Genomic DNA, 14,422 nt, shown 5'->3' on the forward strand with positions numbered 1-14,422 from the left:
GACTGTCCCTGAGCTACCACCTGTGCCAATCTCCCTCTATTTTGTACGTGGGATGCCACCACAGCATGGCTTGATGAGCAATGTGTAGGTCTGCACCCGGGATCTGAACCCTAGGTCTGCACCCGGGATCTGAACCCGTGAACCCCGGGCTGCCAAAGCAGAGTGTGTGAACTAAACCAATATGCCACTGGGCTAGCCTCCATTTTTTTTTTTTTAATTTTTATTTTTGAGGGCTTCTGCTCCTATAGTAACAAATTTTGATGCGCTGTAAGACTTTGAGTTGACCCCTTTCAAAAGCCTTCAAACCATTCTTTAAAAGCTGAATCTTCTTTCTCTTCTCAAGTCACCACCTTCTCTAGGAAGGTAATCTATTTAATGAAGCAAATATTATTTAATTTTTGCTAATTAGACATTTCCAGAGGACTTATTATGTGCTGGCCCCAAGCTGTGGAGGCACTAAAGATAACTAGCATGTACACTGTGTCCTCTGGTAGCTCACAGCCCAGTGGAGTTAGTCCCCTGGAAACAAACCCTGCCTGGAACCAGAGGGCTGCCAGGGGAGCCCAGAGGCTGGAGACAGCCCAGCCCTGACTAAGGGGACCTGAGGAGCCTAAGAAACATTTCAACAACTAAAAGGGAAGGAAGCCATTCTGGACAAAGAGGTATGAATGTCCGTGGGATGTTCTGGGCACAGAGAGTGGGCACAGTGAGGCCAGAGACTCTCGCAGTAAAGTCAGCATGGCTTCTGCTTCCCTAAAAGCAAGCAATAGCATGAAATAGATTTCATCTCTTTGTGTGTTTCTACATTGAGTTCCTCCAGAAATCAACTTTTGGAAGTGTTGTGATTATCTTGATAGTAATAGAAGAAGCCACCTGTTTTAGAGTTCACCAGAGAAACAGAACCAACAGGACGTATACATACATAAAAAGAGATTTATTATGAGGAATTGTCTCACATGATTCTGGAGGCTGAGAAGTCCCAAGATTTGTAATTGGGAAGCTGGCAACCCAGGAGAGCCAATGGGATAGTTCCAGTCCAAAAGCTGGCAGGCTTGATGCCCAAGAAGAGCTGATGTTTCAGTTTGAGTCTGAAGGCAGGAAAAGACTGATGTTCCAGATCAAACAGTCAGGCAGGAGTTGTTCCCTCTTACTCTCAGGAGTGTCAGCTTTCTGTTCTATTAAAGTCTTCAACTGATTGGATGAGGCCCACCCAAAAAAAGGGGAAGAAGTAATCTGCTTTACTTGGTCTGCCAATTCAAATGTTAATTTTATCAAAAAATACTCTTATAGACACACTCAGAATAATATTTGACCAAATACCTGGGCATCCTGTGGCCCAGTCAAGTTGACAACATAAAATCAACCATCACACCACCTCTCACTCTTTTAAAGCTTAATTCGAAAACATCAAGGAATATTCCGTCAGCTTGATTACTAACTTGACAGCTCACCATGACTCTTGTTTTTTCTGAAAGTGTCACAATACCACCGAAATTCTAGATAAGATCTCAACGTCACTGAGATATTACCAACAATCTGCTTTGATAATTATTAACAGTATTTTCAGAATCGATAGTTAACTCATCATATGATTCAGAATATATTTATATCTTCTAGTGGTTAAGTGCATGGGCCAGAAAACCGGGCTTTGAATTCCAGCCCCACCTCTTAAGAGCTGTGTAACCTTCAGCATCAAGTTTTAGTGGTCTGTGCCCTTTCATCTTCATTTGTAAGATGTAGGTAATAATAATACCCAACTCTTGGTTGTTGTGAAGATTAAATCAGTCGATACATATCAGTTAATACATGTAAAGATACTGGTAGGCAATGGGGACATAGAATGTACTCAATAAAATAGTTAGCTTTACAGCCACATAGCTCTTATTGTAAAATGCTATTTCAGCCTTGGCGCAATATTACTTAAGCGTTGGTGCTTGCGGAGGAAAGAGTCCTTATCAAGAGCAGTAACATTGAATATACTCAGTTAGCATACAGTTTGGATCGACTAAAACCAAAACTTCAAAGCGTTAGTTGGCTTGAGAATGACACAAGATTTAGAAAATGAGTTAGAGAAGATGAAATAGAAAGTAACACATTTATAGAATATGCATAGGCAGAGGAGAATCTGATTCACTTCGCTACTTCTGTTCAGTTCGGTTTGTTATAGTCAGAGAAACTGTCCATATTTTAAATGGTTCTTTGGCATCTTAACATTAAAAACATTTGCAAACAAACCAACAGTGAGTGGGGGTGGAGAAATGCTAACTGATGCTCTCTGTCAGCTTTTGAGTCGTCGGGCGGGTTGATTGGGGCTGGACTATCTTTGGGTTGAAGGCGTTCACCTGCCTGATGGAAAAGCAAGCTTGGGTAAGTCGCTTGGACTCAGGGCTGCTGAGCCAGATGACAAAGCAACCCAGATGTCCAGCTAGACTTTTCTAAGTGTGCTGTTTCTGATTTGTCCTAACAACCAGAGCCTTCAGCAAGTGATTTCCTTATCTCTTTAGATAAGGTTGTTCACATAACATGAAATATATCCGCAGGGGCTGGGTGAGGAAATCCTCTGGGTCTTTGAACTTAACCTCATGAGTGCTTTAAGGTCCTTAGGGAGGTCTTTACTTGTGCAGCTCACGTAAACGTGAACAGCCAGGGCACCCACTGCTGCTGGCTACAGCCAGATGCTTCAGGGTGTGCCTAGCGTTGTTCAACCCTCTTATGCTGGCAGCTCAGAGGTGGTGGAATGCGATGTCTGTGACACAATTTTTTTCTTTTTTCTGGGTATATAAAGCATGTCCATAATTACCATGTATTTGCACCTCCATCAATACCACTGTTCTGTCTTGAGAAGTAATTTTCAGATCTTCAAGTTCCCATGTCTGAAATTAGTCTGCCAATGGAAGTATATTCAGACTCAGCTCTTTGAAGCTGGCTGTATTAGTCCATTTGATTATTCCCTTGGGAAAATTCTTCCTCTAACTAAAAAAGGAATGCTTTGCTCATTTATCAAGTGATAAACATAGCTGAGGCTTAAGTCTGAATGGAGTGATTATTGCTTTCAAAAACCCAAATGGTGAAAAGTATGTTGTTGTTGTTGTTGCTTGAACGATTTGATAGGCCTGCAGTCGCACTGCCCAGTGAATTTCCTCGTCCCGTTTTGTTCTTCGCTTGTAAACTTGCGTATGAGTTTCTATGCGTTTGGAATACATTAGTTCTGTGTCTTCAAAAAATGTCAGAGAGGAAAATTTAATCGTTGAGCCCATATCTTTTTATTGTTATTCATTGTTATTATCATTCTTAGCCCCGGTTGTACGGGTACTTGCTCTTTTCAAATATTATTATAAAGTTAAAAATTTTAATCATAAGGCTATTGTGATGAAGCCAGTTTTAGTCTATTATGAAAATGCTGCACTTTTTCACCTTTTAGAGCTAAACTCAGAATGCATTGAGCTGTGCCTTCGTATATTTTCCATTATCCTTTTCTTTCAGAAACCGTGCCATTCATTTGATACTTATTACAACCGAACTGCAGTGTGTACATGGGACGCAAAATGAGCCATTTTGTTTTAAAACAGATTGCAGATGAAAGGAAACCATTCATTTCTTGCTTGCTTGCTGTAATTACTAGAGCACTAATTACCCCAGATCACTGACATCCAGGGTCAGGAAGGATGACAACAGAAGCATCAAAGAAAAGATGGGGCTCACTTGCTAGGACAGTTTTTCCGTATCCCAACCACAGTATTTTTTTTATGGCTACCGTTTTCCAGCTTGGTGGTGAAAAAAAAAAAAAAGAAGCAACAACAAACATGCACACAGTCGAGATTGCTGAATGTTTACTATTATTTCATTCGCAGTTTGACGGTGAGAACATGTATATGAGCATGACAGAGCCGAGCCAGGACTATGTGCCAGCCAGCCAGGTGGGTTAATTAATCTTCTCTGCCTTGTTTCAAATTGTAATTAAACAAATTCAAAGAGTTGCATTGCAAATGAGTAGCACTATCAGTAACTGCCGCAATCAGGAATAATCATAATTTATAAACAAAGCATTTAAGCCTTGTTTCCAGTTAATGAGATAGAGCTGATAAAACACCCGCGTTGGCATTTGTTGAAAGATACTACCTTGTTTCTTCTCCAGAACGGCAAGCAGCTGTTTTGCCAGCATGAGCTTTCCTAAACAGTTGTTTTACCTTTAGGAAATAAAGTCTTTACAGGTGCAGGTTATTTGTGCTTCTGACTGTAGACAAGTTAATCATTATAAGCTGCACATGTCCCAAATCACTTTCATTATCAACTATTGGGGCAGTTTTCAATAAAATGTTCTGTTTATACCCCAAATCACGTGGCCGGTGCGCGCTCTGTGGCTGCTTCAGCATCTACTGGGTGGGTACTTTTCAAGCCAAAACGCATGATATGATTGAAACCTTTCAAGGGCACATTTGTATCCATTTCACTGGGAGTGGGTGACAAAGTATTTAATCATGAGAAGTGACAGCAAAAGTCCAATGAAAATGTAAACGGTTACATTTATAAAAGTGAGTGCTGGGCTGTTTATTTTTAGATACTTAAGACCAGGCCCTTTAATCCAGCCAAGGCTTTTAAAACAAAATTATAACTTCCCTAGGGTGCCAGTATAACATAATATATAAGAACATTGTAAGCAAAAATAAATAAATGAAAGTGAGGGAGAATTCATAGGAGCGTTTGTGTGCTTGAACGTATTTTTTTCTGGAATAGTAAAATCGTGGTCACTGGGAGTTTCATCTCTCAGTAACTATGGCGTAAACTCTAACGTACTAGATTTCAATGCCCACATATCGGCCCAAATAGACTTGAGAACTGGATGGGGTGGGGGAACAGGGAACAAAAATCAAACTTCCATTTTCCTTTACGGTGGTTGTCAGTGAATTAAGTCTAATGTATATGTTAGGGGTGCACTTTGTGAAGCTTTGAAATTTCTCTAAGAGCAAAATGTCTCGTGCTTAACTCAAAACAGAGGCAGGCCCGCCTCTCCGTGAACTTTGCATTTAGAAGTCATTATGATCACTGTCTTCTCTGGCAGACATTCTGGAAACGACACTATATTGTTCAGACGAGAAGGTCATCATTGGGTTCAAAGATCCGGACCACATTTCCTTCTATACCGCTGAGTTGATCAGTCTCAGAATGCCTTTGGAAGGCTGAGCTTTGCATTTAGAATTCTTACTTAACTAAATTCATTCAGCTAAGTAGCCTCCAAGATCCATAGGTAGTTCTGAATAGGACTGTTTGATTAAAAAATGAAAAATGTTACTATTAATTTTCTTCTAACCATCAATCCCAAAACTGTACTGACAAGTTTAGTATTACTATTAGATTAAGGCACCCCGGTATTATCTCTTTGGTGCCTTTAGGGTTTTGAAGTGTAAGGGCTAATTGAATTTGTTTGAAACAGTAGAAATACAAACTCAATAAATGATTGCTGTTATAAAGCAGCTGCTCCCTTTCAGAGAATCATTATGCCCATCTTAAAGACTTTTGGATAAAGGACTGGAAATTCAAAGCATATACATCATAACAACTTGGCTCCTTAGATTTTAAAATTCAAGTAGAATGGATAATATTAAGCCCTGGCTCAAATCAAACAACTAACATTATTGTTCTTAATATTTCAGTCAGGAGTTACTAAGAATGTTTTAAATACCAGTGATAATTTCTGAAGGAGTCAAGAACTCCGTTACCTCGTGTGCTTTGTAAAGATATGGCAGGTTTGTGTGCCAGAAGCAAAGTACTTTTTAATAATGTAGCACATATGGAAATGTTTTTAGAATATGCTATTTAAAAAATTAGACTAATGCAAGATAATAAGGGGGGGGATAAACTTCACAAATTACCTAAGTTGAATGGCCTTAGCTAAATTTTACATTTAATGTTCCTTTTGTTTACTATAGTATAGTGTGTTCTAGAATTCCTTACCTGGTATTCTTTTGGGGAATTTTAATCAATTTACCCCTTTCGGCAACCATAAATAAGGTTTTAGTCATCCTATAGGGAAAAAAAAATAGTTTTGTTCCTTTTCCTACATAACATCAAACATCTGCATAGTTTAGTAATCCAAGACAACTTGCCTCATAGCATCACTCAACAATTATAATTCCTGTTCAATTTTCAAATCAGTACATGCTTTGGGACTTATACACTAAGTTGCTAAGTAGCAACATATGGTGCACTACTGCTCCTGTGATGTTGCTGCAAGCAAATAGCATAATTCTAAACTTGAAATGATTTTTATAGAAAGCCAATGCTGGAATGGCTCCAGAAATGAAAGTACACTGTAAAAATTAATGGTATTCTTTCAGACAGTCCCAAAGGGCTCTTTGGCTCTATCTACTGCGTACATTCTATACCTCTTAAGCTAGTGTATACAAATCCTTAAATTTTTTTGCATATAACTATGTAATTGATAGGCAGCTTTTAAATTGAATATACCACCCCATAATAAGCCTGACAAGTATGTAATAAAAACCCATGACATTTCCACTTCTCCCTGCCTCCATTCTTGGAATATTGACTATTTTCTCTTATAATAGCTATAAGTGTGCTGGCCACTCAGTGCTTTAATTTAAACATCATTTAACTGTTTTTTTGACTCTGGATAAAATTTGAACCATGCAGTGCAAGATTTCTTCGTGTTTCCAGGCCCTGGTTAAGGGGGCCCACATTGCTTGATATCTTATGAACTTGCAGGTTCTCTCCTGCATGGTTTGTGGGAAACTGTGAGTGGGCTAATTAAAGGAAAGCCAGACATGAAGAGTAGCCAACACTCCATCGTAAAATCATTCCTTTCTTATTCTTAACTTGCCATGTTTCATTGACCAGTATACCAGAGCACACAATAATAAGGTAGATGGGGAGTGGGCTTCCCCCCCGAGCTCTGACTCCTCTCCGGAATCTCCCAGACCCACACAGGTTCATATGCTAGGTGATCCTTCTCTTTCCCTAAAAAACTAAGCCCCTTTCTCCAGCCCCTAGAATTATGGCACCTTCTGTAGTTCCTTATAGGTGATTTTGCTCAAGATATACATGTATGTTTGGATTAAACACATCAAAGGAAACAGAAGAGGAGCCTGATTCTCTTGAGCAGAACTTTCTATGGCACGAAGGTTATTTCTTTACTTTTAGCTTTGCATATGTGCCATTACTTTTTCTCATTTTCTCTTCTTCTATGGCACTTTCCAGAATATCATTTTCCATGCTACCTGTTCATTCCAGGCTTTCCACTCACACTGGCAACATTTTTTACCAGTGCTCTGGACGTAGGAACTCTTTACTTCTCGCGCATGCCTCAGTTTGGGTACTGTGTGAAAAAGGTGGAGAAGGACTGTTTTTTTTTATACAATAAATTATTATTACTTGTTAGGGGGAATCAGAAGATTTTCTAGTGTTGGGTCATGGAGAAGCTTCGATTTCTTGATTGGACCATATTTTCAATAAATCACTTTCTTCCTGGCCTTGGCCTTTACCCCCTAACCCGTGTCCTTCTGGTTGGTTTCCATCCCTACTCCCTTGCTTCCTTCTCTCCTTCCCTTCCTCCTTTCTTTTTTCCTTCCTTCTTCCCAGGAACATTTATCCTTTAAGCTTGAACTAATTTTTGTCATCAATTCTAAGCATCATGGTAAACCCTAAATATTAAATGTCCTGACCTGAGATCCTATTTTAGGTTATTTTCTGGTTGTGGTCATATTTCTCTCTGCTTCTTTTCTCTTCTCCCACTGGAATTCTGTCTTACCTGGCCCCTCAAATCTCAAGATGAAAAAGTAACAGCGATAAAATAGAACAATAATATTTTTTCCTAGAATCGTACAACTAAGCATTTGACATACATTTCATACCATACATTTTGAATCTAAAAGATGAAGAGCATCTGTACATCTAGGGTAGCTCTCTCATGTGAGTTTCAGGTTTGATTTCTAACTCCACTGGGCACCTGTCCCTGACAGCGGCTCAGACTTAACCAGTCAATTCAACAAATTGAAATTCATCACCTCCCACCTATTCCCTCAGTCCTCAAATATCCTTTTTTTCCTTTATTGCCTGTAGTCATAAGAGTTAACACCACCTACCCAGTCACCCAACACAGAGACTTGGAGAATCTCCCTTCTCCCTCAGCTCTGAGTTAATTTCAGATAGTGTTGATTCTACTTTGTTCATAACTTTTGAATCTGTCTCCTTTTTTCCTTCTACATAATTACTGCCTGAGTTCTGGGCCTCACAGTTTCTCATTAGCTTGTCTTGTCTTATCTCACTTCCACCTTTTCATTTCTCCTCTCACTGTTGCTGAATGATCCATCTTTCCCCCCTTACTTACGCACCTCTGTGCCTCTCCAGTGTCCAACTGGAGTTACTGAGGTGCATATTTGCCCTTCTGTGGCTTGTAGCGTACTAGAACTGGTACCAATTTCCTTGTCTTGTTCTGACTGTGAGCTCTTGATGGTAGGATTCGCTCTTATTTCTCTCTGGATCCCCTGTGTCTTGAATAATTTCTGATACATCAGAATTATGCAATATTATTTGTTAAAAGATGAGTAAATGCATTAAAATATTTTGTGTACCTTTTTTTTATCACATTAATTCTTTGAGTCTTCTACTTGCAATGATTTTTCAGCCCTGCACTGCAGACTTTTGGCAAATCTGGCCCTGCCCATTCCATTCCAGTAGCATCCTTCCATCTGGGTGTCAATGCCTCAATACATTAAGAAAAGTCCCCAGCACTCTCTTCTCCTCAGAGAATAATTTCAAGTACAAGATTCAAAGAATTAATGTGATAATAAAGTAGATAATAATAGGCAGTTATTCTTACAATGGTATCATATTGCTATTTGTCATGAGCAATACGATGGCAGTGGAACCAATAGGACTCTCCAAGATCCTTTGTACAATATTCTCTCTTAAATCTGCTGTTAGAATTATAATGTTTCGCGATTTGCAAACACAGTAATGACTAATCTATATTTTTAATTACGTGTTTTCCTAATGAGAAAATTCTCTAGGTTAGAGAGTAAATGAGTATGACAAAAGGTCCTAGAAAGTATAATATTTAAGAGCATTTTTGGAAAAAATCTCTTATGGGCCATAACATTTCCATGATCCTGACATAAATTTGAACTATAAATTAGACCAATTACTTTTAGATTGGTTTCCTTTTGGCAGAAATTTCAAGAGTAAAGTCAACTTGACTTTTTGACCATTGACCCAATAAAATGGCAAAGCTGCCATGCTTTGAGTAATCTAGTTAGTCCAACAAAGTCTGGCATCTTAACAGGCCCAAACTAGTTACTCAAACCAGTCTTCAGCATAACATTCAAATGATTATTCTGCGCAGTCCCGGAGGTATTCATTACAGACAAAATTGCTCTTGTTGCCTTGCATAGAGGCTGAGTTTTCAATGGGAAATGAAAGGATGCCTGGAAAAATAGGCCACCTAATTAAGTTAAACTACTCTAGCATTTGGCTTGACATCTTCATTACTCAAAATTAAAAAGATGCTTCACTTGAGCACACAAGTTACTATTGTTTATGTTGTTTTCTTCCTAAATTGGCTTCTTACATGGAAGTCTGTTTTTCAGAATTATATCTTGAAATAGCTCACATGTTTCTTACAGTTTATAAAAATGTCTTAATAGCTATATGGATACTAAATAGAGGCATCATACAAATATATATCTTAGGGCTCCTCATAGTCAAACACATCAGTCTTTCTGCGTATTTTCTTGATTATTTTACGCTTTGATATGGTTGAATTTTAGAAGATTTTTTATCCCGTATTATTTATCATTATTATTTTTAGTTGGGTATTGATTCTGTTAGCTATAAATGATTAGGTACATGAGACATATGAATTCCTTACAAAAATTTAAAGTAGACCCTAAAATTTAAACTGAAATTCATTCGTCCAGTAGAGGTGTTTTATATCAACCTCTCTAAGAGAGCTATTTTAGGAACACTTTAAGACATCAACATGTATAGAACACACCGTCTACTGATTTCCAGTTCCTACTCATTGACACTAATGAGCCTGCTGACATGCTAAATGTTGTGTATCATATACATTTCCAAGCTGTGGGATTTGTGAATATAAGACTCATTTTTTATTTCAGAAAATGAATGTTTGTTGCTGAGTATGCTCAAGAATTTTATTATCATTGTCTAAGAGTATGTTTTTTCAAGCATCAGGGAAATGAATTTCAGTGATAAAAATTATGAAAACATCTGAATGGAACAGCATTAGTGGTAAAAACAGATTTCCAAAAAGCGTCAAGCTCCACTTGGAGGATGGTTTGCTCAATGGGCAACTGTCAAATGACACCAAGACGTGTAGGCACTGGGAAAAGGTGTTGCTATTCCAGTACTCAGCCTGACCCATTATGGAGTTGCATTTGAAACATTTAGAAAGCAGCCCTTTGGCTTGTTCAAAATTGTATTTTGAAGAGTTTTTGCTTTAGGACGTGAACAGTTCTGAAAAGCTAACTGATCCTTCCTGTTAAATTTTGCAATTTATAACATGCTAGATTTTCTTTTCTGGCCCTTGTTATAATAAACCTGTTGCTAAAGAATGTCTAAAAAATAGATATAGTGTTTCAAGTTAAGAATAGTAATATGTTGAATGATGTCATCTGTCTATGCCAACTCCATATCCAAGACACTTAAAGATTGTTCTAAGCAAACGCTAAACTTAAATATGCCAATATATCAAATGAAAGCCATCTTGCCCATTTTTAGTATAAGAATATTGAGGCTTGGAAAAGCTGAGGTATTTTCCACCCACCCATATCTCTTCTGAGACCTCCTTCTTCATATCCTCATCTGCTACCCCAGACACCTTTAAAAAAGTGTCAAGTTTCCTTTTGCACTTTCAGTTCCTCGGTTTTGGAGCAGACTTAGCTAGACTTCCCAGAAATACAAAGAGGGTTTCGGTTTAATCTTTATCTATATCCCTTTTTTTTTTTTTTCTCCTTTCTCGCTTTCTCCTGTGTTTTTTTCTGATCTATGTTATTTCGCAGTTTGGATATAAAAATTTGCAACTATAACCCTAATGGTTTGAAATTAATTGGGGGTTGTCTTGGAAAATGCTCTCCACCCATTCTTTGCTATTTATAAATTATGATCATTGATCCTGTTGCTAGCAGAGTTCAACAAGTGACTTCTTAGTCCTAGCATCAGGTTTTTCACATGGAATAGCCTAGTCTGAAACTCGCAAGAGGTCTGATGGTCACCATTGGAGACCAATAATGAAGGCTTCTCTTCATGTCACTGGGCCTCCTAGCAGTTCAGAAAAAGGCCCTCCTTCAAGAAGAACTAAGCCTACTGTGAGATGTTATTTTCCCAACACACAAAGCAGAGTGGCTTTGGAGGAATGGGAGTTGGGGCCTGTCATAGGATTGCAGGGATGGGGCAGGACCAGCAGCCCAGTATACAAGTTGCCCTCAGGGAAGCCTGGATTCATCTGTACTGAGGATGAAGCCGTTTATTCCTTCTGCTCTGACTTCAGTTAAACTCCTTGCTGGTCAAGATGATGCTAAGCTCTAGTAGGAAGCTTCTGCTTGGCTGGAAGTTGAGGTTAGCGCTCTCCTACCCACAAGGTAATGAATGAATTAGATCCATCATCATAATACTAGCTATCTGTTGGCAGCTACTCATGTCAGACAAGGAATTAAGCAAAGGTTTGCGTACATTATCTCCTTTAATCCTTAGAACAGTTCAGGAGGATGAGAGAGGTAGAGTGACTGGTGGAACATCAAAAAGGTAGCAACTATTGGAGCTAAGATCCTGACCTGGAAAGGCCTAATGCCCGAATCACACTCCATCCTTGGTCAGCTAGGCTTCATCTTATTTTAGACCTTTAAGGTCAAACTGTGAACATGCTAACCTCAATCCTCGTTAGTACTGAGATAACCGTAGTGTACGTGTGTAGGAATTCTCTGAAAAATGTTGGGTTGAACCAAATGAAATTGCAGATATTTGACCATCGTTTACCTACCAAAGCAGCAATTTCACACTTGATTTCATCTTTCATATTTGTTCAGACCCACATAAAAGCTGCATCAAGGCGAAGTGTTTGTTTGCTGTCCCTACCTGCGTTCCTCCAGAGCTGAGCTCCTTCTTTCCCCTCTTTTCCAGCATCTTCTGTGCCTTTGCCACCACTGCTACCCCATTTCCTCCATATTCCTACTGCTTTTCTTGTCCTGGCCCAGGACTCTTTGCCCATCCTCGGGACGTTTCTTTTTCTCTCCCAGAAAGTAAACGAAGTCCAGGAGGTCTTTCTGCAGAAGACGTCTCACCCCTCCCCCTGATCCTCCCCAGGGATCCCACTTCTGAGGAACTGAAGGATGAGGGGTTCCATCTTCATTAAACTGAGGAAATTGTCTCCAGTTGTTCAACTTGTTTTCCTTCCATGTCCCTGTCTTCAGCATCAGCTTCCTTTCTAGCAAAGAGTTTAACAAGTGAGACAATCCTCAAATATCTAGGGATCCTCTTGCAATTGTTTTCTGGTAAAAGATCCAAAGAGCACGAGTTGCCTATCAGAGTGCGATGAGTAGAAACAGGAGCCTTTCTTTCCTTTTTCTGGCCCCCTTGACTGCGGGGGGAGCCAAACTGAGAGCATAGGCCATCTGCTTAGCTCTCCGCCTCTGCTGATCTGGCTTCTCTGTGAAGAATTTGAGCTTACATCCCCAATATTTACTGACTTCTGCACAACAGACAAAAATGGAAGGAATGGCCATAAACACATAGAACATGTATTTTTAAGTTTATATGTAAAATATGTACATCTAAAAAGAGGCCAACACTGAATGCTCAACTTCGTGCTTGCTGCCTGCATATGATTTAGCAAACAGAATCTGACCGTAAGCAAAAATCAATTTAACACAGGTTTTTAAAAAAAGACAATTTATTAAAGCTCAAAGGCTGAATATGTTTTAAAATAGTCTATTAAAACCCAATGCATTTTATTCAATTATTAAATGTAAAAAAATCTATATAATGATGCCATGGCTTTCTCCTCTGCCCAACTAGTTCTCTAAGTATGAGCAAATCATTGACCCTCTTTGGGCCTCAGTGTTCCTTGTTTGCGGAGAAGGGGGCATCGTCTCTGAGGTCTTCTCTCCAGCGAGCGAGCATTCTGTAATTCCATTTGAGCATTAGTATAGAACTCTAGAACATTGTCCTAAGGAAAAAAGTGCGTGAGGTTATTCATCACAGTGTGGTTCATAACATAAAAATCTGAAACACCCTAAATGTCGGGAAGCAATGGAATAAATTGTAGAAAATGCACACAGTGATATAATATGTAGCCATTTAAACTATAATGTGGATGATATTTATTGGCATGGAAAATTATTCACTATCCATTTTAAGTGATCAGATCAAATTATATGATGATATAATAATGATGACAATACTGTTGCTAAAATTTATTGATTGCTTTTGTGAGCCAGTATGTTACTCTAATTATTTATGTTATCTCATGTAATCCTGCTATACCCTTACTACATTGAATGCTATTATCATCCTTATTTTACAGATTTGGAAACTGAGGTTTGGAGGAATTGAGTAACCATATCTACTTAGAGATGAGCTGAGATTTGCATGTAGCATTTTTAGCTCCAAAATCAGAGCTCTGTGATTGGGGTTTTATTATTAAAAACAAAACCAAAATAGCAAATGTAGACTAAAAAGAATCTTGAATGATACACATTTTAATAGTGGGTTGGTTTTTTTTTTTCCTGAGCGGTTGGATTGAGTGAGTTTTTTTCATGTACATATTTTTTTCCAGTTAACATGGATTATTTATAAAATAAAGCAAAAAAAATGTAGAACTGAATCTCACAATATATGAACTCAATGTGAAAACTGAAAACATCTGGAAAACTGAAAAAAGTATAGCCTGCATCTGTACATATAATTGTATGCTAAACAAAGAAATTTAAATGTGTTCATTCTCCCCTTTAAACACTGAAAATGGACTGATGACCTATTACAAGAAGAGCATCCTTGGGCCCCCACTAGGGTTTCAGAAGTAGCTCCTCCACTTCGATCTGCTCTCTCTGGGCATCTGAGTGTGGGTTGTGGGTTGTAGGGGGAGTACATTATTTGTTTCCCAGAAAGTTGGGTTTTTTTTAGCCAAAGGGGAGGCCCTTATGACAACCACACACAACACCTGGTTTTAAAATGTCCCCTAAAAATACAGCTCGAAGGTTCATGTAGGCCCCAAACAATACTGAAGGGAAACAGATCTCTTCTCCATTCCAGTACCATAAATGAATTACAACAGGAGAAATGCCTATATGTAAGTGCTAAAGACTTTTCTGGAAGTCCGAGGAGAGATGGCTCTAGCACCAGCCGTGATTCCCAGGAGAGGATTGGGCTACCCTGCCCCACACACCACTGA

General features: G+C 38.8%; 1 protein-coding gene across 4 annotated transcripts in view; it reads left to right on the forward strand.

Moving 5' to 3' along the window:
* TOX (thymocyte selection associated high mobility group box) overlaps positions 1-14,422 on the forward strand; it is a 291,760-nt gene that overhangs the window by 146,185 nt on the left and 131,153 nt on the right. For 2 of the 4 annotated variants that reach the window (XM_023648557.2, XM_070221517.1), the window contains exon 2: positions 3,852-3,917. The exons of 1 other annotated variant lie outside the window; for it this stretch is intronic. In XM_023648557.2, coding sequence (XP_023504325.1) covers positions 3,852-3,917 — 66 coding nt within the window. Of the gene's footprint in view, positions 1-2,003; positions 2,368-3,851; positions 3,918-14,422 lie in introns of those variants that run through there. One more of the 4 variants, XM_005613105.4, reaches the window with a different exon arrangement.

This window comes from Equus caballus, chromosome 9 (assembly GCF_041296265.1).
Source record: "Equus caballus isolate H_3958 breed thoroughbred chromosome 9, TB-T2T, whole genome shotgun sequence".
NCBI lineage: Eukaryota > Metazoa > Chordata > Mammalia > Perissodactyla > Equidae > Equus > Equus caballus.